Source organism: Nannospalax galili, unplaced genomic scaffold (assembly GCF_000622305.1).
Source record: "Nannospalax galili isolate Female #2095 unplaced genomic scaffold, S.galili_v1.0 scaffold1477, whole genome shotgun sequence".
Lineage (NCBI taxonomy): Eukaryota > Metazoa > Chordata > Mammalia > Rodentia > Spalacidae > Nannospalax > Nannospalax galili.
In genome coordinates this window covers 1,004,511-1,032,306 of record NW_008339642.1, presented here as the reverse complement: position 1 = coordinate 1,032,306, position 27,796 = coordinate 1,004,511, and the positions used below count along the sequence as shown (strand labels likewise).

Sequence of the window (27,796 nt, the reverse complement as noted above, 5' to 3'; positions counted from 1 at the left end):
CAATATGGGCAAAGCAGCATGCCCCCAAAGGGTTTTGTTACTAAATGGTCACAAAATCTTAAAATATCTGCATGGTGTGGAATAGAGGAGCTCTTTTCTAGTATGCTGGTATCAGTGAGAGTTTGGTCCGGGTTTTGTATGGAATGGGCTCTTGTATTTATAAAACCAAGCAGGTACAGAATTTTGACAATAAAATATATCTATCCTCAGAAGTGGGGAGCAAGCTGCATAAGAAATAAGGGTAAGTCCACAGTACATCAAGACAGGTGCAATGAGCTGGGTCCTGTGGCATTGGCTTACAGTCCCAGCACTGGGAAGCTGAGTGTTCAAGGTCAGCCTGGGCTACACAGCAAGACCATATATATATAATTTTATATATGTTATTGTTATTTATATATAATCGTAAAGGCTTATTTTATATATGTATTATATACATGTATTATGTATGTATATAATATATATATTAAAAAGAAAATAAAGACTTTCTCAACTCCGGCCTAGTAACTGGTATTCAAGTTACCCGGTATGTGACCCTGATCCCAAACAGAATAAGGATTTTTCTTTACAATGAGGCTTTACACCCACAGCCACACATACGTACAAGCAGTTTCAAAGGCAAGAGAGGTGAATTAAAATTTGGAGTTTTGGAGGCCCTACTAGTGATTAACTCGGGGTAGCAACATCTGGAAGCTTGGTTCTAGTATTGAAATGCGGAGCAGGTATTTAGGCTGTTTCATATTGTGGAGATAATGTCGAAAAAAGACAGCAATACTCTTGGACTAAAGAAAACAAAACCAAAAGATGGCCACAATTAGAAGCAAACCTCTAGAATTGTAATTGCCACTGGTTTTTCAGACGTGCACGCCTGGTGACAAATTGTGTTTGATAGAGAAGGACCCCTACAGGAACAGCTTGAGGACTGTTCCAGCTTCAGGTCAGCTCTTGGCAGAAGCCCACATGCACCCCTTCAGGGTGGTTAGGCTATCACGGTCACCCACCATTCTTGCCCCACCCTGCCAAATACCTTGTCCTGAGTTAAATGTACCCAGTGAAAACTTGGATTAGGATCTGGACCATCCACTGGCAGTCTGAGGAATTCTACCCTTTGGTGATTTCCACGCACCTCTGAATGTAGCCTTGGGTGACACGGAGCAGCCGTTCTTACCCAGACTGGGCTGGAGGACTGTTTTCAGATATACCAGAATGCTTGGAGAGGCAGAGAACTGCTCATAGCACCCAGCCCTTAGAAAGAAGGCCCACAGAGAGATGGCTCTTAACCCATCCTTTTCTCATTTTTCTCCTACCATTTTTTTCTACTCCCCCAAAACGTAAAAGGGGTTCTTATCCCTTCCCTGTAATTTCATCACAAAGTGTGTTATTAAGGTTTTTATTTTATCCAATTGGTAAGAAATATTATTAAAATTTTAATTACATTTCTCCTAATATTCTTGAAAAATATATATGTATTTATGAATGTATCTCAATTTGGACTACTAGAGCAAATTAACACAGACTCACAGTTAAAACAAAAATTTTATGGTGCAGTGTTCTGACAGCTAGGAATCTCAAGGTCAAGACTGTGGCAGATTTAGTGTCTGGGGAGGACCCACTTGCTGGTGTGCAGGGGCTAGTTGCTCCTACTGCAGAGGGCAGAGAAACCAAGAGCTGTCTCTCTCTGTTCTCCAAGAGCATGGATCCCATTTATGGATGACCTCACTATTTTCCAGGGGCCCACCTCCAAATAGCATCACGTTGGAGGTTAGGTGCACAGAAGAATTTTGAATTTAAGGGATAAGAGAATGCTTATTCATGTATTTTGTATGTTTTCCCATCCACTGTTTGTTGATTTCTTTGGAGCTCTGTGCATCTATATTCACACGTTGGCTCCCCCATCATCAGTGCACAGCAGTGCTGTCCTGTGTGCTTTCCTTTGCCTCTTGACTTTGCTTATGGAGTTTTCTGTAAATTTTCCTTTTCATTTTTATGCTGCAAATTTATGAGTATTTCTATTGCTTTGAGATTATGAAGAGTAGTTACTTCGTGCTTTTTACTTTCCCATAGTTGCTTTCCCCATAGTTTGTTGCTGTTTGCCTCGTTGTGCTTTGAGAGAGGCGCTGGCTACAGCCCACACTGCACTGGCCTCGCGATCCAATCCTCTGCCTCAACTCCAGAGTGCTGGGATTACAGGCCTGTAGCATCATGTTTGGCTTCCTGTCATTTCACCTTTTTACATTTACATCTTGGATCATCTTGGGTTTTTTCCCTGTTGTTTGTTGTGAAGTAGGAATCCAATTTTACAATGTTATTTTTCAAATATGCTATTTTTTCCCAGTATTATTTAAATTAAAAAAATTTATTTTATGTGTAGGAGTGTATTGCCTGCATGTATGTCAGTGCACCCATGTCGTGCAATGCCACGGAGGTCAGAAGAGGGCTTCGGATTCCCCTGGAACTGGAGTAAAAGACGGTTCGTAGCCACCATGTGGGTGCTGGGAATCAAACCCGGGTCCTCTGCAAGAGCAGTCAGTGCTCTTAACTGCTGAGCCGACTCTCCTTCTCTAGATTTTTTAAATATTTGTTATTATTGCTGTATGTGTGCCATGGAAGGTGCACAGGCATCGGAGGGCAACCTTGTGGAGTTGGTTCTCTCCTTCCACCCTTACCTGAGTTCTAGGTATTGAATTCAATAGTCAGGCTTGCATGGCAAACCTCTGCACACTGGGCCAGGACAGCCCCCCAACACTCTTTTTAATTCCATATTTTAAAATCCAATTGGATCCTTTTGAATTTGCTGTTCCTTCAATCACCACCATTTACTGAGAAGTCTGTGTTTTGCACGTTTTAAAAGGAAATGCATCTTTTGTCCTGTGAGTTAAACAGCGTTTCTTCCTGTGTCTGGGTTTGTTTCTGGGTCATTTTATTTCATTGCTTAGTCTGTCTTTGAATGTTTACCATAATAAGTTAAATTCAAGTTCTGAAGTTGAAAAGCATATTACTACCAGAAATGGCAAAAATATGAACTCCTTTCTAATAAATTTTACTCCCAATACTCTTTGTATCTCTCTTCATTTCCCTCAGTGCAATGTTGCGTGTTTATATAATTTTATAATTTTTATATAGCTATAGAATGGCATTTTATAGTTTTAAATTTTTAATTTTCCTAGTTTTTCTGTTTTCAAATTCTTGGGAAATGTAAAACTAAACAATTACTAATTAAGCAATTAACAATCGCTTATAAGTTTAACCACAAAGCCCAGAAAATTAAAGTCGAAAGAAAACTTGTGGTTTTTAGACTTTTAGAGCTCCGTGCCACCACTGAGCTGTTCATTGTATAATTTCAAAGTGCATTTTGTGTAAAAATAACTTCTGTGCATTATTCATGTCGGCAGGCCCTTTAAATAGCCACAAAGCATGTGGGAACAGATTAATGCTGCATCTGCCCTGTGCTTTTTAAGTCTATCAGTTTTGTGAGATGAAAATCTTGCATAACATCAGAAGTTTTCTTACACTCCTAACTGCCTGTGGTGGCACAGGGAAGTAAGTACCTTAGCTGTGTTGTGTGGGTGAAAATGTCACGTTTCTTACTGGATTCCTGTCTGAGAAGGGTGAGAACTGTCAGCTTCACTTCCTAAGTGGTAGGAAAAAAGTTTCAAACTGAGTAAGAATTCCTTTAAGTGCTGGTCAGGAGTAGTCTCTGTCTGCTTGGTCATTGTGCCACTGTTTTAACTGACAGCGGTTACCAGGCACATAACCATTTGAGGTCATCTTCATTCTGAAATCTGAATGGATTTTGCCTTGCATATCAGTTGAGTTGCAGGACTGTGTGAACTCAGGGACATAAAGCAACAGCGTTTTGTTCTGTTAATGAGTCTGTGGGTGCTTCTGTGTTAGGCTGGATTCACGCATGTGTCTGCTCAGTTTGGGTTGATGAAGGGACTTTTCTGAATTTGGCTGGAATGTCTCACATGCTTTGGGGTCAACTGGTTCTCGGCAGGTCAAGAGTTGTCTACAGTGTTCTTCTAGTGTTCCACAGAGCCTTCCTTGTGAAAGCAGAAAACGCAAAATGAGCATGAAGGCGCCGAAGCCTCTTGAAGCCGACTCCATCCAAACGGTACCCAATCGATTATACGACCCTCTTAGGCCAAGGCAAGTTTTCAGCTCCTACTGGACTAAGAGTGGGGAAATAAACTGCCATTTACTAAAAAGAACCACGAAGCCACAATGAGGAAATGATTGCCTGTAGAGAAAGTGGAGAATTGGGGCCATTTTTAGCAGTTACTCTTTTCTTTCCAGAAACTGCTTGTTTTCACCCAAGGAAAAGAGCCCTGAACCTCGGACCATCCAGAACCTTTCCTGTAGGTTTCCTTTCCATTAATTTGTGGCGGTCCACAGAACACATGCATTGAAAATTGTATATAGTGTATTTAAATAATACAGAACCCTCAACTCCCTGGTTATTTTTATTGTCTGTGGTCTCAGTGTTATTTACAACTATTTTATCCAAATGTTGAAAATGCTATGTGATGTTAGGCCACTACTTATCTCTGCCTAAATATTTGCCTAGTGTTGCTGAGGCTCAGAAAGCAGTACCTCAAAGTGTGATGCCTTGTTATGCTGAGGTTTGAACTGATGGGCATTGGAAGGTCCCAGAAAGCAACTTCTATTTCTGACCTTCTCCTGACCTTTCACCTGTACCGTTTTCTTCCCCAAGGTTGCCCAAAGAATCTTAGCATTCTTCCTCCAGAAGGTAGGTCATAGAAACTAGAATCCCTGTCTCTCAAAGTGAGTAAGAAGACATAATAAATATATCACCCTAACCTTCCTCCATCTTTCTAGCAAAAAAGAAATTCTCTGTCCTACTCAGTCTGCTAGTAGATGGCAAAACCCTCATTCCAGAAACAGTTCTTCCCTGAGGGGGAACGAGTGCCGCAAAGGGAGGTCAAGGAGAATCTAGGTACACAGACATTGCTGGGCTTTCTCCTTCACCCCGGCACTGTGAGATCGTGCCTTTTATGTTCAAACACACTTCTGCACGCTCATCATTGCCTGATGGGAACTTAGAATACTTGGGATGCAATATTTCTAAGTGGGAAATATTAGATTGGCAGCTAATTAATGAATTGACATTCAAACTCCAAGCCTCTGACAACCCCAGAATATTATTTCTTGACTTTCAGTGAGATCAGAGCATTGTGGCATTCACTGGTAATGCTAATGCTCAAGAGGTTGAGACAGGAGGATTCCATGGTCCACATCAATCTGAGGTACATAGTGAAATTCTTATCTCAACAAAGGACAAACAAATCCCTCCACGGAGTTTATAGTTTTCTGATATTGGTGTATGTGTGTGTGTGTGTGTGTGTGTGTGTGTGTGTGTGTGTGTGTGTAGATGCTTTCATGGTTACATGTGCAAATATGTATGTGTGTACATCTGTGTGTCTATGTAGGCCAGAGGTCAGTGTTGGGCATCTAACTTAATTTCTGTCCACCTTATTTTGAGAGAGCATATCACTGAATCTGAAGCTCACTGTTTTGGCTAGACTCACTGGCCAATGAGGCCCAGGACTCCTGTTCTACACACCTCCCCTGCCCCTGTACTGGAATTACAGACATATGCTACCATGCCTGGCTGTTTACATGAGCATTGTCCTTAGGCTTCAGCTCTTCATGCTTGCATGACAAGCACATTGCAGACTGAGCCAGCTTTCCTGTCCTTTTCTATTTTATAGATAAACCAGATGGAAATCTACAATGAGGCATGTGATCCCAAAGACATCACTAAGAGTCCATGTTGAATGCTAAACACAAAAAGAATTATTATGTGCATTCCAACATGTAAATGCAAACATATGTGTTACCAAGTTGTATCTACTAAACAAGACCTAGAAGTAACAACATTCGAGGAGCAATGTACACACCCAATGCCCGGATCTCAGCTTCTACTGTTAATGTTATTCTCTAAGACCAGCACTCCTTGAAGAAATGACTGGTTCTAAGAAAGTGCAAGGAATTTGTATGATGAATTTAGAAAATATTGTAACTCCAGAAAATAAGGAAGTATTCAAAAATGATGATAATGGGGTTTGTCAAAGTGACACAGGGAATGAATAAAAACTCCCAGTGTGGATACTAGACCAACAAGATAAACCATACAATATTGCATTATAAACTATAGTATAAAATGAGTATCTGGAAATCTATATTCATAAAACTTAAAAATTTGAGTGTGTTTTAAGAATGGAAGAGAGGGCCAGCAAGATGGTGCCTGCATGCTGAGGTGCTTGCTGCAAAGCCTGATGATCCACTTAGTAGGAGGAGAGAGCAAACACCCACAGATCAACCTTTGACCTCCACTGTGCCCCGAGGCACATGTGCACACATGCACACAATTTAAAAAAATGTATTTTAGTACATTTAGTACGTTTTAACACATTTAGTTTTATGTAGTCTTAGGTGATTAGAAGGAAGGATACAATCTATGTAAAAGGACACGTGGGTCACAAAAGAGGAGAAAAAGCTCTTTTGTTTTTGTTTTCTCGTTTCATCTCCAGTATGGATTTTTCTTTGTGGTGGATAAGTGAATAGAAATCTAATTGATAGTGAAAGTGTGAAAAAAAGAAAGAATAAGCAAATCTCCTATTCTGAAGAGTCACATATTATTTATGTAGATAATTCTTCTAGAGAAGAATAATTGACCCTTAAGTTCCCACAATGAGTAATACAGTCTAGAAAAGATGGAGAACAGCTTCACAGTGGGGAAAGCTGGCAAACACCACAGCCAGGCAATTGGTGTGAATGTCCTCAGTGATAATCCAGATCACTGCTGAGATTTGACACATGGTATGAAGTGATGGGGATGGATCTTATACTGTGGTCTTTCCTCTAAACTGATATTTCTAGGCTAATCAAGGACAATAAACATCAGACTAATTTAAATTTAGGAATCTTTTACAAAATACCTGCACAGAACAGTACTTTTCAAAACCATCAATTTTTAAAAAATAAAGGAAGTCTGAGGAACACATTATGGAGTCCCCTAGGGAGATGTGATGGCTAAATGAGGTAGGGCTTCCTGAGTGGACTCTGAGACAGACAGGGAACATTGGCTCAAAACTAAGGCAATCTGAGTAAACATGGACTTTAAATAACACAGTGTATCAACTTTGGCTCATTAACTGTGAAAAGTATATCATACAAATGTGAGATTAACTGGGAAACTAGATGTGGAGTGTAGTCTATTTCACTAAACATGTTTACTGAAATCTGAAATGGTGGCTCTAAGCTATTCTAAATTTTAAATTAGTTAAAAATATTAAAATAACATAAATACTAGCATTTTGGCAAATTATCTTCTATCTTAAATCAGATGCATGACTTTATCATCATGCTTTATTTTAAAGTAAAGACCCTACACTACAAATCTCTAGGTAGATGAATGCAAAATATTCTTAGAATGATGATTCTTAACTTTGGAGAGATTTACACCTCTAAGCATATTAGCATTTCTTGTCTAAGTAGCTGAAATCACACTGTTAAAAAGTCAACTGTGGAGAGTCTATTTTCAACTGTATCACTACCTAGCTGTGACTTGGGAGTCATGTGACCTCACTCCCCTCCATCAGCCTGTCTGCTCATGCCACACACGTTTTACTCCTTGGTCAAGAAACTTAAAGCCATGGCTATCTAGTAACAGCAATGTATATTACTTTTCTATGACTGATAAGTAATTTCATTAGTAATTTTAATTATTCATGTTCTTTTTAAATAAAGGTTCTGAATACAAAGTATAGTTGATTTAGTATTTTTAAAAAGTCAATTATCAGTATTTTTCCATAGTGTTGTGCACTGAAGGGTTTTTTTGACTATTTTTTAGAGTCAAGTAGCATTTTAGTGAGTCACAGATTGATGGGGAGAGACCACTCCCACACCCCTTTGCCATGTGGCACCAACTTAAATTAACTGAGGCCTAAAGAACCCAGGGTACATGTTGTCTGAGCTCTGAGCCAAGGCATAATGGGGCTCTTCCCTGGTAGGAGACAAGACTTTTCTATGCTAGTATGCAGCTACGTTTGGCATTCTTTCCCTGAGTATGGCCCTCACAGCATTAAAAGAGACCACCTGGAGCGTGTCATGCTTCAGGCTTTATACGGTTTACATCCCATTCCAGGCAGATGTATGTCACTGATCACAGTGAGCTGCAAGTATTATATTTATAAACCAAATTTGATATCTGCCAAGACAGACAAGATAGTGTCCATGTGGCTCTTCTACACTATCAAGGGTAGAGCTGACAATAAACGAAGGAGCAATGAACAGAGTCACCAAAGAGAGTAGTACAAACTATGAGAAACCGTAAGTCTGGGGATCAGAGAGAGGGGACACGAGATGAGGTCCATCCCTTGAACCTGATTTAATGCATTTATATCTGGATCTAAGAAAGGCAACTGGTGAGGGCTCCATCCCCCATGATAGCTACAGATATTAAAATTAATAAAAGCAGTAATTTTTATAAATTCATATTGCATGCACTTTTTTGCATCTGATTATTTTCATTAAACATTATGGGATTCAATCATAATGTCGTGTGTAATCGTAGATTGTTCATTTCTTTTGCTGCACAGAATATTTCATTGTATGAGTATGCTACCATTTATTTATCTAAGCTACAATTGACAGTCATTTGTGTAGTTTCTAGTTTTGTGTTATGACAAATAGGCCCCAGGAGGATAAAAGTAGATTTCTGTTACTTTAAGCTACTAAGCATGTGGCAGTTTCTTACAACAGCCTCAGGAAGGGCACCCCTTGCGGTTGCTTTCAACATCCTGTACTTGCTGGTAAGCACAAACATGCAGGATAGAATTCCGAGTCATGGCTTGGGGAAGAAAAGGTTTATTCAGCTTACATCTCCCAGGTTACAGTTCATCAGGGAGCCCAAGGCAGGAACTCAGGGCAGGAACCTGGAGGCAGGAGCTGGAGCACAGGCTATGGAGGAATGCTGCTTACTGGCTGGCTCCCCTGACCCCTGCTCAGCCTGCTTTCTTAGGCAACACAGGCCCACCTGCCCAGGGATAGCACCACCCACAGTGGGCTGGGTCCTCCCACATCGCTCAACAATCAAGAAGGTGCCCCATGGATATGGCCACAGACCAGTCCAATGAAGGAAATTCCCCAATTGAGGTTCCCTCAACCCAGGTGTGTCAAATTGACACTAAAGCTATTCAACACACATACCCTGGCCCTAAATTTGTAATTTACACCTTTGCAGTGAGTGTGCTGTGGTAACGTGTGTGTGCATGTCTGTGTGAGTGCATGTGTATGTGTGTATGTGTATATTTAGACACACTTTGGTTATTTGTTTAATAATATACGATGTATTTAATTTTTATTGAATTTGATCTGTATCTTGTGACCAATTATACCTCAATTTGTAAGCTTAGGTCCCTATTGGACCATGTAGTATGCTTTTATTTAGTCACTGCTATCTTAATTGTGGTGGATTTAATGGTACCCGCCCCCAAGATAAGTCCATGTACTAACTCCCAGAACCTGTGAATGTTTTCTTATTTAGAAAAAGGTTCTGTTCAAATGTAACCACATACCAGCTTGAAAAAATATCATCCTTGGATTATTCAGGGAACACTTACAAGTCATGATAAGTGTCTTGATGGACACACAGCAGAAAATGGACCCAACAAGTGTGGAATCATTGTGAGACGAACACACAGGTCAAAGAGATGTGGTCACAAGACAGTAAACGTCAGGAGTAAAGGAGCAGAAGCTGAGTGGGAAGAGCCTTCAGAGAAATCATGTCCTGGTGACACTTTACATTTTTGACCTCCAGAACGCTGAAATTCTATTTCAATTCTTTTAATAACATGGTCACAGGAAACTAACACCTTGAGGTAGACAATTTACTGCATTGTTTAAAACTGGCCCTGTACAGTCACTGTCCGCCAAACTAGAAATGTCACTAGTCCAAACTGGTTGCATTCAAGTGTAAATTACACACTGAATTTTGAGTGTATGAAAATAATAGTAGAATATATTTAGTAGCATTGGGCACTAAAGATAGGTTGAAATAATCTTTTGGAAATATTAAGTTAAAGTATAAGTTTAAATGTATTATAAAATTTTAAAAATATACATTTCACCTGGCTTTCTACACTTTTTAAGAATGTGGCATACATAGATTGTACTGAATTAGATAGCAGTGCTGTAAAACCAGCAGTTAGAACACTTAGCAGTTTGTCTATCATTCCAGCCTGTTGTCAGCTCGTGATAAATCCATCCATTTAGTCTTTATCTACCCAGCAATGAAAAAGAGATGTTGACTATGGACTGCTTCTACAACATCAGCTAAGGTACAAAGTCAGAGACCTTGTTTTCCATTTCTGTACTTAAAATCTCTAAAACTATACTGAAGAGTCTTTTAAACATTTCTTATCACTTACATTTCGATCTTTTTGAGATAGAAATTCCAGAGTCTGTATGCTTTCCCCCTTCTGTCTTTTCCCTCCCACTCCCCCCAACACTCCCATTCTGAATTTTGTAACTTATGAAGAGCCTTTTACCAAAGAACATGGCCATCAGTTTACCTGCTGAACATTCATCTTTCCTGACCTTGTCAAGTAGAAACACTATTTCCTCATTAAAGAAACTGAAAATTTTAAATAAGAACTATATGAATCAGCTTCCCCAAGGCATATGAGTCAGCTACTGCTGTGATAAAACTGTGTAACAAAATCCCTCAAATGCAATGGTTTATGACAGCAGATATTTATTTTCTTGGTCAACAATTATGCTGTCATATGAGCTATTCTATGTTGAATTGGTCTGTATGCTGGTTGAATTGGGCTCCAAATTTGACTTAGCGCAGACCTGAGACTGTTCTTCCCATAAAAATGTCAAGAAATCAAACAATGTACTGAATTCTCCTGCCGACTGGGCCCCTGCGTTATACCTAGTACACATCTGCTTCCACTTCGTTGTATTGGCCAAACCAGTCACAAAGGAAGATCCTAAACTGGTGGGCCAGGACATACACAACGTCTGCTCGATCCAATTGACTGTTCCAGAGTTAGCAAACCCAGCTGAGTGACTACCTACTACGCAAGGAAACGCTGCCTTGCTCTTCTGACTGGCTTTCATTTCCGTCTCAGGTTCATTGAGTAATATGTCATCAGCGTCTGCAGGAGGAGAGTGGGAAGTCAGAGAGGAGTAAATAACCAGGCCCTGCCTTATGAGATTTTATAACCTAACAGAAACACATTCCCATTATTTGTCTTCCTGTGTTCTCTCAACTGTTAAGCAGAGATAATAGCATGGCCTGTTTTATGAGTTTAAAATGAAGATTCATGTGGCATCCCTCATGAAAGGTGATCCGTGAAGATCATGTGATCACAGAGATGATAGTGGTTGTCTGTGTCTGCCCATGTAGATCTTCATCTAGCTATGCAGTTTGACCTATATATTTTTTAACCAAATGTGTGTATGTATACATATATGTTTCATATGTATCTATCTATTTGCATACAAAAACAGTCCAGAAGAAAGGCATCAGCATGTCAGCGTCGCCTATATGTGGGTTTTGGCATATTAAAGAATTTCGTTTTCCTTATTATGAATCTGAGACAAAAAAAACCCTAATATACATTTTACAATGTAATTTACCCAGTAATTGTATCAAATGGAGAAAATCCAACTCCAACATTTATTATGCGTACTAAAGACTTTAGCCTAATTCTGAAGTACTCATATACATCAAGGTTTATTTTCAAAGTTACTACCTTAGGATGTTCTAAACAATTTTATTGCTTGTACATATATTTGTGAGTTTGCCTTAATAACTGACGAAATTTAATATTAATATTATGTGTGTTTAAATTGTATAAACAACTGTCCTATATTTTCTTTTTTTCTTGCATTACCCTATATTTTTCAGAATTATTGGATCTTATTTCATATTCTCTAATTGACAAAGATGGGGTGTGTTTCCACAGCATACATTGCAAAGAGGATCTTCCAGGTTTCTTTTGTTGTTAAACCTTGTTGATAACAACATGGACAGCAAGATAAGTCTGTGTTTTTCTTCTTCAAGTTTCCAGTGTAAATAAGTAAAGGGACTTTAAAATCTGAGTATCATAGCTCATATGCACACAGTTTATCGAACATTTGAAACAGACCAAAGATTGTGTTGATTTTGCTACAGACCTTAGAGTTTCTGCTTTTCAGAGATACTTCTCGGATACTCCAGAGGAGTACTAAAGGCCAACATTGGACAGCATCGCTTACTGATGTTTGACTAAAAAGATACCACCCAATTTACAGCTTGGATCTAGAAACTTTTTCAATATCAGAAGCATTTTAGTATATTCTGAACCTACCTTTTTCCCCAGCTTTCTGTCTTGAATTAGATTTTAAAACTCAACATGCAGAATAACTGAATTGGTGGCATCCTGTCACCTTCCACGAAAATCTTGCCTCTGTGCATTTCATCACCAGCTTTAGTTTTCTAAGCTGAATTTCGCTTAATTATAATCAAACACTTAATATGTTTGACCTTTGGAGATCCTGCTTTTCCTCATGATTTTTATCCGGAGCATTATACATCTATGCATTTTCTACTACTGGAAAGATAACTGACTGTAGGCGTCAGAAGAAAGCTTTTGAAGGGAAAAGCAGATTGGGAGAACACAGGCAGGAAACAAACCCAATTTGGTTTTCATTAGAAAAGTCTTTTTCTCAGTCTTGGTATTCAGAGATAAGGGCCTACCTATGTTTATTTTACTTACTAAAATCGAGAAGGATTACTAACATATGTACCTAGTATGTTAACACAAAGAGGATTTTTAAGGTGTATCAAACTTAATGTATTTCCCCTAAGCCATCTATGAATTAATATCTATAACTCAACAAGTCTGCATAGAGAAACTAGAAATAAGTCACGAAACGTACACAGTTTTGATGGCCTATGGAAATGGCACGTGAGGAATGGAGAACGTAAGAAGGAAAATTCTGAAGGACTGAAAATGGAAGTGAATAAAGATACTGCCTGAGAACATTTATCTAACACATCAATGTTTCAGTCCAGCAAACATACATAATGCTAGAACGCTCTGTGTCTGTGGTTCCGTGTGGTTGCCCTAACCATGTGTGGCTATGAAGCACTTGACTTCTGACTGCTGTGACCAAGGAAGTGAGCCTCAGCGTTCCAGGTGCCCAGTGTCTGCCTCAGGGCACAGCACCTGCTCCAGCTTTACCCCTCAAAGTGTGGGCTTTGTACCAGCATTGCCTTCCTCACCTGGGAGTTTATTAGAAATGTAGAATCTTGACTCTTACCCACCCGTACTAACCGAGAACACACAGTTTAACAAGACTTCCAGGCAAGTGGTAAGCTCCTGAAAGTTGGAGACATATGTCCTCCAGTAGTTTTCACTTGCTAATTAATCACCCATTCAGAAACACTGGAATTTCTCTATTTTTAGCTTGGGCATGTGAATAGCAGCAGCATACTCATTTTATCTGCTGAAGAGTGTTTGCTGGATGGGACTGAGTTGTATAGCATTTTCACAGCTGTCTTTAAATTGTTTCCAAATGTGAGCATGCCTGACCCTGATGACTCCTGTTGATCCCTTCATTGAGAAACAAATGCAAAGTCCTTACAGGGTAGATGTTGTCTGGGTTGTGGAGCATCTTCAATTGAATTCAGGCATGTGCTTTATTTCTGTGTAGTGAGGGATAAAGAAGGTTTGAACAGATTCCTAGGTTAGTTCCTGAGACCAGGATTCTTAAATTATCATAGTAACTTTTGAAAGCAAGAAAATGTCATAAAAACTAGAACTGAAAAATGACATTAATAGAATGGTGAGTTGGACTTGGTCCTTAATTTCAAATGTTCTGAAAGCTGACTCTGACGTATGGCTTTGTATATGAATGATTATTTAGAAGTGATTGTAGGAACCACAGTGAGCAGAGACAATGAAGGAAAGGAGGAAAGACAGGCAATAAAGGATGCACTAGTGAATGTGCTGGCCACTGGCACTTAGTCCCCTTTAGGGCCACCAGAGAGACCAAGGAGGCAGGCATCTGCGTATCCTGGAACTGTTCCCGTGAGGGTTAGGTGTCCTCTGAGATAGTGGGTATGCTCTGGTACAACTGGGTCCTCTATAGTCTCATGAAAATTGCTTATAAAATGAGATATTACCCATAGTGTGGGTCAGGTTTTGAGGAAAATGAGAACTAAGTACCAGACCGCCAAAATCTGAGCCGTCTCTCCTATTAGTTATTCAGTTTCTACAGATTGTTCTGACAACGGGGTCCCGTAGAGGCATGAGACTTCATAGTCACAGAGGTTATTTGTCCACTCTAATGATAGCATTCTGCAGCCTTGCTGAATAACATCTATGTCTTCATTTAGGTGTCCTTTCTTTTCACCTATGCCCCTCCCCCATATACTAAAAATAACCTATTGGGTTAAGGAATCTCCAAAACTTCATTTGTTTCAAATTCCATTTGGCTTATGTGTGTTTAGCGTCTTCTAAATTCAAAGTATTGTGAGTTCTTGAGTGGCATTTTTAGACACAAAATCATGAGAACATGTTGTCTGGTAAGGAAACATTTTGGGTTCTGTATACAATTATTTATGCATATCTCAGACCTGATTGAAAACAATTTACATACACAGTTGTCTCCAGCCTAGAATTTATTTATAGAAACGTATTTTAGGTGTGAAAATATTATATTAAATTAGATTTCGTTAAATCTGATCAAGTTGTTTTTCCCAAATAAAATGAAATTTTAAAGGGTCTAGTAGAAAATCCAAGTGCTGTGATTTTACAGACTGTGGAGGGTGCAGAGGTGTGCTCGCTAGTTTTAAGCAACTGAGTGTCCTTTTGAAAAGCAACACATATTTCCAAAACTATGTAGGTGCTTATGAGGTAGCCCAGCTTACAGAGGACTTGGGGATGGTTCTGCAGCTCTCTGGAAAGATGAGTGAGACAGCACAGGCTTTCACATGGTCAGTCATGACTTGCTTGGTGATAGAAGCATTTCATCTACTTTTGAACTATGAGGGCAATGCATAGACATTCTTGAGGGGATTATGCACACAGAGCTGGTATGAACATATTGGGTCTAAGGGTACCAGGTGGAGAGAGCCTTGGCTGAAGATTGTGGGCCAAATAAGAGAAGGTAGAGTTGTAAGGGGCAGGGAAGAGCAGGGATGCTAGGCACAGGGATTCAGGGAAACAACCCTTGATAGTGTCTATCACAGCTGGACCGATTGGTATTGGAGTGTATGCTGATAAGGAGCCTTAGGGAATTCTACCGGCTGCATTGTACAAAACAAGAAAGTATTTGGGTTAATTGCTGGACGTGGTCTCTGCTCTCTATTTCTGTTACATAATATACAGGGCACTATATGTTGTCCTTTTATACAGTTGGCAGAACTGGCTTGTTCACACCAGCATCACCACCAGCATGGGGGTCATGTGTTATGTTATGGCCTTATAACAGCTGCAATACCAGTAGGACTTTTTCAGCTCAATTATAATGTTATGTGACCCCCGTCATATATGGAGTTTGCTACTGAACAAACATAATCACACAGGACAGAATGATATGCAGTATTGATCTTAGCCCTAGGACTCCATTGCCCCAAGTAGCTCATTTCTTTTAGTTCTGCATAAAACCAGCGTCATTAATTATTAAGGAATTCTTACATTTATTTGTAAGTGCTGATTATCTTGTATAAGAGCTACAACATATTCCCTGTGTTAGAAGAGCCCACCCTAGGGGTAGACATGTTGATATACTTCAATACAGTAAGTCCTGATAAAGGTACCCATGATTCTTTAATTGACTTGCAATTTAATTCCTATTCTCTCTTCTCAATGGTGTCACATATGCTTTGCAAGGAGACAGAATGTCTGAGCAAAGTGTCTTAAGGGAAAAAATGCCAACATGTCAAATTCTAGAAGCCCGTCTTGTATTTGGGAATAGTAATTCATGCAGCAAGCAGGATGTCCTGGTGCAGACTGAGTGGGTCCACAGACCCATCTCTAGGAAAACCAGGCCACTGAAGCATTTCACACAGGATTTGCAGATCTAGCGTTACCTGGCTGCCTCATTGCAGCCATCTGCAGTTAGCCCGCTCTGGCCAGATCTCCCCGTTCAGCCTGTGGATGTTCAAGGTCTGGCTTGTGAGAAAGCCTACATCTTCTGCAAGTCAATCGAATTACTGTGATTGAAGATAAGTGAGAATCAGACCTGGGCTTAGCTTGTCCTCCTGTCCATTTCACCCAGCTTCTTTTTCATCCGCTGGCCTTGACTTACAGTCAACAGAATCCTACCAGTAGATGTTATAAGCAGCAGTTTTCCATGGATTCTCGTCAACCCCACTGTTCTGTAAGATGCAATAGCCCGGATTCCATGTCACTCTGAGTGTCTCTACTTTCCTGACCATGTGCCAGCTGTTTCAGAGCCTAGCCTGTGGCCTACTCTTTATTCTGTCTCCAACATCAGTCAGTACATGATGTCTATCCATGCTTCAACATCTTCAGAAGTACAGATCTGCTCTAAGTAGACCTCAGCAATGAATACTCAATTGTTTTGGTCCCTTTTTCTGTTGCTGTAACAAAATAACCTGAGAACAGGTGAACTTTGTACAATATAAGTTTGTTTGGCTCATGGTTTTTGAGGCTGGGGTGTCTAATGACATGAAGTTGTCATTGGATGATGGCCTTCTTTCTGGTTCATTATGTGGCACAGGATATTACATGGCAAGATAAAGAAGTCTATACCATAGGTAACTCTTTCCGTTCTTGTAAAGTCACTAAGGAGGTTCTACCTTTAAGACCTCAGTAACCCTAATTTCCATTCAAATGCCTCACCCTCAAATACTTTAGCTTATGAATTGAAGGAGTAAATTTCACACCAAAGCAGCAATTAAGTAGGAATTCTTCCTGAAATTTGCTAAATCCCACATGTACCTACTGATGGAAGAGCTTTGAAAAGCTTTCCTGGTTCTTCGTTTTTCTTTACAAAATTATTTATTTACTATAAATCACTTATATTGCCATTGTGTTTTTTCAAATATGGTCACTGAAATTTGAAAAGTACATTATAATGAAAAATACCACAATCTTCAAATTTTTTGCCAAGACGGCTATTTTTGTCTGTGACTAATCAATTATAGTGAATTTCATAGAACACTGAGGATTCTAGAGATCTGGATCAGCTCTAGCACACTAATGATTTTGTTTTAGCCCATTGTCCTGAAGTTTCATCAACTGCTTACACAGGGGACAGGATAACAGCGGACATTTCTTGAAGCCCCAAGAGGACCATTTAAACTGATTGTACATAAACTATTTTGTATGCTTCCACCAAACCTCATTAATTTTCATGTGATTATTGCAGCTAATGATTGTGGAAGAATCCTTGATTATATACAAAATTAGACAAGTAAAAATTTTCCTTAGAGTTGAGTGTGGTGGTGCATGCCTTTAATCCCAGCACTTGGGAGGCAGAGGCAGGCAGATCTTTGTGAGTTCAAGGCCAACCTGGTCTACAGAGCAAGTTCCAGGCCAGCTGGGCCTACAGGGAGACCCTGTCTCAAAAGGACAGAAAAATTCTTTAGTCTTTTAAAACTTGAATTTAAACTGTCTTTGGTATATAAAATTAAATATGTAACTCTTTGAATGCAAGGCTTAACTGCTCTAAATAAATGTAATTATATGTTCAGAAATGTGTCTGCTATCTCAGGCCTAGGCCAGACAGTACTTTATCACTAAAAGGTGTTCAAAAGTATTAGTGATTATGATTATTATGGTTTCACATAGAGACTATAGTATAAAGTGGGACCAGCTCTTTCAAAACAGAGTTTACTCCTTACATAAATGTATGTGGATCTAATCAGCTTACAATGCTTCCAATATTTGAGCTACCTAACTTTGATGTCTTAATGATGTGGTAGAATTGTCACTACCCTTGATTTGTAGGCCTCAAAAATATATAGCAACAGCAATTATTGTAACTGCATTTGCATATTAGAAATGTGCTGGTCAATGTTCCATTCTTAAATAAGGTCACGATAGTGAAATGGAGAGAAAGGGTGTCCCCTAGAAGGTTCTTTGTCTCATTCATAAAAGAATTTAAGAATGGACCCAAATAGAAGCTTTAGGACAATTTTATTAGAATTTTAAAGAACAAATCCTCAGGGCAGGCAAGCTGGTAATCTTGGCAGCTGCCTTGAGGAGGAGGATGGAGGGGAGAAAGAAAGAAAGCCATGAAGCCATGCAGGTTTAGAGTCTGCATGGAGGTCAGACATGTGGCTGACTCACAGCCACACGGCTGGGAGAAGGAAGCTTTAGAGAAAAAGTAAAGAAATACAAGATGCTAGGGGCAGCCCAAAGCCTTAAAGAAAGCACGTTTAGAAAGGGATATGAAGAAGAAAAGGAGAAATTCTGCTTTTCTGAAGAATTCAGAAAAGAGGTCAGGCAGAGTTACAGAGACCTGCATGTCTGTTGCTGGGCCAAGAAGTTCTGCACTGAGAGGCAGGATTCCAGGCCAGGAAATTCACTGTCTCATCAACACACCAGATATTCCACCCATCTATTTAAGATGACTTAAAGTGGCCTTGCCTTCCTAGGGATGGTCCTATAACCAGGTGATTGACCAGTGAAACTGGAAAGGTGGGTCTTCCAACAGATAGACTAGAGATCTTATAGTCTTGACCAGTTAAAGTTATGGCGCTATTTGCTGCTCTAACAGTACTAATCTGATTGCTGGTTCTTGGCAGCTCCTAGGATGCATCAAAGTCATACAGTTACACATTTTTATTTATAACAGAGCAAGCCCTCAATTTCCTTACCTGTAAAATACGGGTAATCACTCCTGCTCTAAGAACTGAAATGAATTGAGAGACACTCCTCAATTAGCTAAATGAGAACGGCTAAGAGATATGCTGAGAGTTCCTCCAGCGACCTCGCCGCTCTACAGCACTGCTCCTGCCTCGCCTTAGTACTTTCAAGGACAGGACCCAAGTTTGTAGTTTTAAAATAATCTGTGAACCACCAGATTTTTTCATGATTCTGTGCAACTGTAAACATTACATATGAAAGTAACAACTGTCTATGAATAGCTATCGAGGTATTTCCTTAATGTTATCTTTCCCAGAAAATTAAAATATGGAAAGTTTTGGGTCTCTTCATCAGATCAGTGCATTCAAGTAGCTAAGAGAGGATGTCATAAAATGATGTAAGGCCAGATTTCTGAAATTCCAAATTATCTGGGATAGTATCATCCATACCAGAAAGAATTTTTTTTTTTTAATGCTGTTGCTATTTAGAATGTCTCAGGCTTCTTGGAAGTTCCTGTTTTCAAAATCCATTTCTGTTTCAAATACCCTGGAAGGAGCAATTTGATAGTCTGGAAATACACTTTGACTCTCAGCTGTCAGACAAATACCATACCCCTAGCAGGAGACGTAGTGAGCAAAGGATGACGCTGAGCAGTTAGACACAAGCCTTAGCTTTCCCAGCTAGACTTGCAAGAAGCCCTGTTCTTATGCAGAAAAAAGGAATCATTGGCCTTGTAATTATTTCTGAGGCTCATCATGAATGTTCATTCACAGTTTATATGTTACAAGCTTTTATATCCACCCAGGCCCATTTCACCCAGGCCCATTGATAAGTTTACAAACTCAGTCTTCTTGTTTTCAAAGCTTGTATAATTTGTCATTTCAGAAAAACAGAAGTAAAACAAAGCACAAATAGGAAATATAAAACATAGGATATTTTATTTTTCTTGCATACTGTGGATGGAGCTAGGTCTTTGCACATACTAGACAACTGTTCTGCCATTGACTTATACCCCTATCCTTCTTTTGTTTTCGTTTTAAATATAATCAAATCAGTGAGGACGCTCCCTTTAGGAACCACAGAAGTTTAGGGTAGAAAAGAACTTCCAAGTGTCTATCATCCTATTAGTATCTGGTAATGTTCTATAAAGAAGTTTCCATGATTCAACAAATCTAGGAAACCGCACCTACCATAATGTGCTCTTGGAAAGTGACGTTCATATTAGCATTCTGGTAAGGTTCGCATTAATCAAATTGTTTCAAGTTTAAGCCAGTTTCTGACTTGAGATATCAGTTATGTTCCAAGGCCTCAGTGTGCTAGTGGTGGTTGATTTGTATTATTAACTTGATTGGATTAAGAAGTCTCAGGCATTAATGAGGCATACTTTGAGTGTGTCTGGAAGGCTGTTTCCAGAGATGATAGATGTGGACAGCACCAACGCCTTGGACCGGCTAAAAGTGGGGAAAGGAGAAGTCTAGCTGAGTACCAGCCTTCCCCATTTTCTCTGCTCCCTGATTTTCCCAGGTTTGTTCATACAGCCTCATGCTTCTTCCACCACACCCCCACCACCCTGCTTCCCTGGCAGGATCAGCTGTACCCTTGAACCGTGAACAAAGTAAGTCCTTCCTCCTTTGAATCACCTCTTATAACATATTTGGTCACAGTAATGATAAAAGTTAACTAATGGAGAACTTGTCAATGTTCATTTAATGCAAATTATAACTGTGAATGTTTACTAAATCCAAATCCGAATTTCTCCTGGCATCTTCCTGCTTCAGCGTAAGGTCCTTCAGCAGCGTCAGCAGCAGCTTCCTTTAGGATTTCTTAAAATGTGTGTCAGGACGGCTGAAAGAGAACAAATAAGAATCTACATTTTAACAAGATTCTCAGCGGACTTATATTTGTGTTAAACTATGAGACACGAGCCTAGCATTCTTCTCATGTACCACCTTCATGTTTGTGAAGTTAGGCACCTCCCGAGGAAACGTCTTACCCCTTATTTAAGCAGTGTGGAAGGAGCAGACAGACTGTGCCTGCAGGTCTTATCTGCATGTGCCGCCTGTCGAGTGTCAGCGACTATGGCATGTGTCTTTTAGAGGTTAGACAAATGGACCTGCTCCATTTGTTTATTGAGCTGGGAGTGATGATACCCTACATTACAAATCACAGACAGACAGGAAAATGGGCCTTTGCCTTTTTCTGGGGCAGCATGTCATCTGGTGGGGTTTGCAGAACCAGGTGTACTGAGTGAAAACAGCATGACTGACACCTCAAGATTTGCGAAGACAAAAAGGGGGCAGAGAAGTTTTGAACTGCAGCCTGCTGTTGAAAATGTGATTGATGTTACCTTCAGTTGTGATTATTGGTTTGCACTGACAAGTGAAATACTTATGAAGAAATAAAACATTACTCATTATTCAAAATGCCTGCAGAAATATCTCTGTCAGAAGCAAGTAAAATGTGTACATTTGACTAAGAAATGGTACAAGGGAACTTCCTTTCAGGATTAGAAATTATCTGTCTTTTATGGGGTGGTTACAAGTATATGCACTTGTCAAATTCGATGAATTATCCACTTAAGCTCTGTATATATCACTGTATGCTAATGACGCTTTCCTAAAAAGGGGAATTTGTCATGAATTTGAGTGAAACTGATACTAGATGTAGCAATGTGGACTGGCAAGGAACCTTAGATGGAAGTATGGAGACTTTTACTGTAGGAAGGAAAGCATCATATAGACTAATGACAGTGACTAATGGGCATCCTGTTCAGCAATGCCATCTCTCTGGAGAAGCCAAATGGCAGCATGGCATAGGGTACAGTAACATAAACTTTGGACTAGAACACCCAGGTTCGATGCTGGCCCTAGTTACTAGCAAGTCAGGGCATGGGACTTGACCTTTGCTGCCCATCATTTTCATATCTGAAAATGATAGTAGGTGACACATGTCCTCCATACCATGTTTCAAAGACTGAATTTAAAGAACATCAGAGTGTCTACATGTTTGTTAGATAAATAAAGTGACCACAATAAACTAGCTACAAACACCATGATCACCTTAGTCATTTTTATTTCCTTAAGCATCCAGGTATCACCATATAAGATTAATTATTGCTGTGTTTGTTACTGAATTATTGAATTATTTTTTTACATGTTACTGACAGTTAACTATTCATGAGCCTCAAGGCATAAGGATCCAATCTATTTTACTAATCACTGTGTTCCTGAGATGGTAGCAAAGTGCCTGGAGCCTGGTAGAGGAACAGTAGCACATTGAGTGGATCCCTAAAGGAGTGACATTTAAATAAAGCCTGAAGACATGAGACCCATAAATTTAGTCACATTTTCTTTTTTTATGAATTAAGTCTGTTCTTTGACAGTTTTCTACAGGTATATAATGTATTCTGGTTATGCAGTCCCCATCCTCTCTTTACTTCTCACTCTCACCAACCTCTCTCTTCCCTTCTTTCATGTCTTGTTTTTATGCCTGCTGAGCTTAACCAGGGCCATACACATGATCATAGGTGTGGAGCTACCATTGGAGCTTGGGAGGCTCACCAGTGGGTACACACTGAAGACAATGATTCCCTCAACCCCCACAGCATCCATCGTTAGCCAATAGTTCCTAAGGGAGGGTAGAGCCCCATGAACACTACATCTGTGACTATTGATGGTCTCAGACTTGAGCAGGCTCAGTGCAGGCAGCCACAGCTGCTCTGAGTTCATGGTTGTGATGGCTATGTCTTGCCCAGAACATGGCATTTCTCAGTCCTCTTCCCCATCATAGAACTCCTCCATTCTTTCCATCCCCTCTTATGTAGTGTTCTCTGAACCTTAAGAGGGCTAGAATAAATATCCTGTTCAGGGCTGTGCACTCAACAACAGCCATTAATCTCAGACCTTGACCCTCTAAGAGATGCTGTTTTCACCAACCTTCCTGGCAAAGAGAAGCTTCTCTGATTGAGGCTGAGACTCGCATTTGGCTATGAGTTTAAATATTTAGAAGGCAATCTGATGCCTTCTGGATTTAGGAAAAAAAAAACAAAACAATAATAAGTCATCATTCCCCTGCCCCCAGAGACCATGACTTCCCAGCCATGGACTTTAATCAGGTTTATAATAGCAGGAATGAATTTCCTCCTGTGTAGTGGTCCTCAAATCAAACCAAAGAGCAGTTGGTTGCCCCCATAACAATCCTGCTACTATTACACCAGTGAGCATCTTCTACCTGGAAGGCTGGTATTGTAACATGTAAGGTTCACAGCTGGGTGAAAGCACCTATGAGTTTCCTCCCCCAACCAGCATGCATAGCACCTTAATATGCTGTGTGTATTAGCTAGCAGAGAGGGAGCTTCCAGTCCAGTTCCAGCTTGATTTCTTTGTGCCCTACAACCAAGGCATGCAGTGTCTTCAGCAATAGGGTCTTACCATTTAGTTCTGGTGGACAACTAAGAACAACTACAATAGCCCATGTTGTTTTGGCTGTCTTAAGGGCCTTCCTAACTAAAACAACTCATAGAGAGTTATTTGAATTTTCATTTACTTACCTATGGCTTCTTGGAGTGGCATTAGCCATATGTGTAGAGTACCTCTATTCAGACACTTTTCATATGCATGTATATGTATATATACATATATGTTGTTTAATTAGCTTATAGAGTAGTGGGCTTCTATATGTCCTCTTACACTCTTGGTTTTGGTTAACTAGCTCTCAAAACTCCTCCCCTCTCCCTGCTTCCTCCTCACTTCCTGTTTAAATCTCACTGCCCTAGTATGCTCTGCTTGCCTCTCATTTTGAATGACTTTCACTTCAGGTCTCTCCCCACCCCTCATGGCTCCTTTCCACCTTCCTCATCTCTACAGATATACCAAGTTAAACAGAAAACATGATTTTAAAGCTATAATCACATGTGAGAGAGAACATGTGGTGTTTGGTTTTTTGAGCGTGGCTTACCTCACTCAGTATAATTTTTTCCAGTTCATCTTCCTGCATGTTTCATGATTTCATTTTTCTTTAGTGCTAAAGAGAGTTTCATTATGTAAATGTACCAGTTTTCGGGGCTGGAGAGATGGCTCAGCAGTTAAAAGCACTGTCTGTTCTTGCAGAAGACCCGGGTTTGAATCCCAGCACCCACATGGCAGTTAACAACTATCTGTAACTCCAGTCTCAGGGGATTCACCACCCTCTTCTGGCCTCCATGGGCAATGCAGGACATGGGTGCACTAACATACATGCAAGCATAACACTCATACATAAAAGTAAATAATTTTTTTAAATGTACCAAATTTTCATTATTCATTCACCAGTTGATAAACATCTAAGCTATTTCCATTTCCTAGCTTTTGTGAGCAGAGAAGTAATGAACATGGATATGTATCTCTATAGAGGAGATAGAGTCCTTCGGGTATAGGTCTAAGAGTAATATAACTATTCATGTCGCAGGTCTATTTTTTGCTTTTTGAGGAACCTCCACAATGTATGAGTTCCCATTTCCCCAAATCGTCGCCAGCATCTGTTGCTATTTGTTTTCTTGAAAAGGACCATTCTTTTTGTGGTGAGATACAATGCCAAAGAAGTTTTGATTTGCCTTTCCCTGCAAATGCTGACTAGATTACTGTGTGTCTGTCTTGCATGCTGACTGGTAGATGATCATCATCTGGGGACTGAGGTATGCGCCTTAGTAGGATCAGGGAAGCCTTTTGAGTATTGAAAAGTAGCCAATAATTAGAAGACCCAAAGCATTAACATTCCATTTGGAGGGAACTACCCCTGCAAAGCCTGAGACTAAAGAGATTGGATCTTGTCCCAGGGTCTGAGATTCACATATCAGCTTTTATACTACAAAAATATCTGCTTTAGGAATACTTCGAAGCTGTGCATAATGGTGTAAGACTTTAATAGCAGCACTTAGGAGGCAGCAGAAGGAGGAGTGTGGGTTGGAGGCCAGCCTGGGCTACATAGTACGTTGAAGCCCTGTAAGGAGACTGCATCTCACAAAGTCAACACCACTAAAATATAAAAGCTTAACTAAGACTCTTATTGAATTTATTATACTGCTCAATTATGCTAGATTTACTGTTTTTCCCTTTAGGATAGTAGATCAGCTTAGATCAAGCAATTTATACTATGGTTGGGCTGCAAGCCAAATTAATAACAGAAAAGTTTTGACCTTCCAGTTTGGCAAACTCTGTGTCTCTATTAATTCTTGTACCTGCTCCATAGTCCACAAGGCAGAGATCTAATCACACTCATTTGTGCGTATTTCAGAGCTTCCAAGAGTAGCTCCGGGAGGACACTTAATATGCACAGAAAGTACTTAATCAAGCTAAATGAATTGGACTGGAAAGTGAAAAGCACAGAATGAAGGTTCCAGAATTCAAAGACAGGTGTGGTTTCTCCTCAAGGTCTTCTTAGTCAAAGGACCAAGAGATCTAGAAGTTGGGCAACTGCTTGATATCATCTACCTTATGGTGGGCATGCAGTTTATCCTTCAGCACACACAGGCACACACACACACACACACACACACAACTGCAAATGTATACACACATATGCATACACAGTGATAATGAATGCTGTATTTGTTTAAAGTACCATAAGCTATAAGAGAAGCTACTCAGAGCAGGAGTGTACACTACAAAATACGCTGTAGTGACAATTTACTTTCGCGTCATAGAATAATTCAAATGTTTATTTCCTATGGGCTTAGATGACCTTTGGAAGCCAGCAAGGTATTTGTTTAACTATAACCAATGTTTATTATCTTCTTGAAACTAGTTTACTTTTTTGAATTTCTGTCAAACAGTACTGCTTTAAGTGTGGAGTAACTTATTCCAACATTCAATAAGCTTTTTAGTAGAAAAAAAAAAACTATGAGATAGCTTCTATTTCTGATTTTTTTTCTAGTTTAAGACAATGTTAGGTCTCTTGGCTGCTTTCTCCCTTCCTTCACAACATTTCCATAGACTGAGCTGAGCAAAGTTGTTCTAGCATCAGTATTTAACAGTCAAAACCTTAAATATTTAGCAATGTTCCATGATCATTCTAATCATCTCTTCTCTGCGGATAGATTCAGATGCCAAAACCCATGTATAAGACTGAAGCACATATACAATGAGAGAGAGAGAGAGAGAGAGAGAGAGAGAGAGAGAGAGAGAGAGAGAGAGAGACATACAGAGATGACATGAACTTTCAGTGTTTTGTGTTTCATTCAAAGGAAGCACCTTAGGGCTTCTCTTGGCCTGTCCTTGGTCAGTACTGCCAGCTTGGATACTTTGAATCCAATGGTAAGTCAAATGACAAGTGTTTTAACAAGACCTTGGTGATGTGATAGTTTTCTACCAAGTGGCTTATGAGAGGGCAGCATTTAGTAGCATGTACAGCCTGGATACACTTGGCAAAACAATGATTTACTTTCCCTGGTCAGATGAATTGGGACTAGGTGAGATTTCATTATACATCTAAAAATGAAATGCAATTTAAAATGTACAATTGTTTATTTGGGGGGATTTTCCCATTTCATAGGTTTTGGCCAGAGTTGACCAAGGACCTCTAAAACTCTGGAGATTGGAGCTGGGATAAGGAATTCCACCTACCCACACTCAGAGAAATCATCGACTCATCTGTGGAGGTGCTTGTGCTGTAGGCCACATGAATAACAAAGGTCTAAAACTAAATGGAAATACATTAAGCACTTCCCAGAAAACTAATCCAAATCCCCCTTTGTTCTTCTTCCTCCCTCCCCCCTCCACTCCCTCTCCTCCTTCCCCTCCCCTCTCCCACTCCCCCCCTCCTATTCCTTTTCCTCCTCCTCTTCTTTCTTTTTTGTTTTTATTTATATCCAAAATGTGTTTATTGGGATCATTTCCCAGTCATCTTTTAGTGCTGCTTCCTCCTGAAGGATCATCCTTCTGTAAGCCGTGCTTTTCCACCTGTAGGCTGACAGAGGACGGTGGAGCAGCCAACACACAAGACTACTGTTTGTGCATTGCTAAAGACTGTGGTGATTTTATAGCATCCTGGCCACTTCACATCCATGAAGTAGGAATTGGGGCTCTGCACCGCGCTCTTCTTCTTGTGATTCCTCTTCTCCTCTTCTGGAGAGGGATGAAGGAGATCCTTTGCGAGAGGCATATTCTTGTAGGGAGGTTGTCACCACCACAAAGGCTTTTCCTTTTTCTAACAGTCTCATGTAGCTCGCACTGACCTCAGACAATATGTAGCTGAGAATAACCCTGAATTCTCAATCTTCATGCCTCGACCATTTGAGTGCTGGGAGTACCCCTAACCCCACCCCAAGCATGCGTACACACACACACACACACACACACACACACACACACACACCAATCTTGTTCTCATCCTTAAAAACATAATTGCATCTTTTTAGCCTCTGCAATGAGTGACTCTCCCCTATACAATGACGATCAGTTCCTGGCTATGATGCTCACAGTGCCAAGAGAACTGTTACACACTGTCAGCAGCAATGCCCATGATAGCTAAGTCCTTTCACCCTTCCCTTTGCAGTGTGCTGGTATTATATCCATGCCGCACTCAGTTTGGGGGGTGAGGGGTCGGCCTCCATGAGAGCACACTTCTGTGCTGCTTTGCAGACTTCCTCTTCTTTTTCTGTATCTTGCAGCAAGCAGCAGGGAAACCTGCCTAAGCTCACCCTTCCTCCACTTTCAGCCTTACGTGTAGTGACACTTTTCTGGCACCGACCTTAGCAGATTCTGGTTTTATGCCGAGTGGAAAGAAACATAGGAAGCACTGCTTCATTTCTGACTGGAGAAGCCAGGGGCAGAATGAAGTGTGATTTCTCTCCCTGAGACATGGACGGGTGATTGGCCCGAAATGAAACAGCCCAGTGATTGTTCTTCATTGAGGGCCAACTTCATGAGCGATGTGCTACTTTAACTCCCAGTAGTTTCTGA

At 40.1% G+C, this 27,796-nt stretch overlaps 2 protein-coding genes across 5 annotated transcripts in view; one reads left to right on the top strand and one right to left on the bottom strand.

The window, feature by feature from the left end:
• Plcb1 (phospholipase C beta 1) overlaps window positions 1–27,796 on the top strand; it is an 803,221-nt gene that overhangs the window by 286,028 nt on the left and 489,397 nt on the right. The gene's annotated exons all lie outside the window — the stretch shown is intronic.
• LOC108490929 (40S ribosomal protein S27-like) lies at window positions 26,766–26,996 on the bottom strand. The gene has a single exon (XM_017798488.1). It carries the CDS (start codon window positions 26,994–26,996, stop codon window positions 26,766–26,768), a length of 231 nt encoding a protein of 76 aa, XP_017653977.1.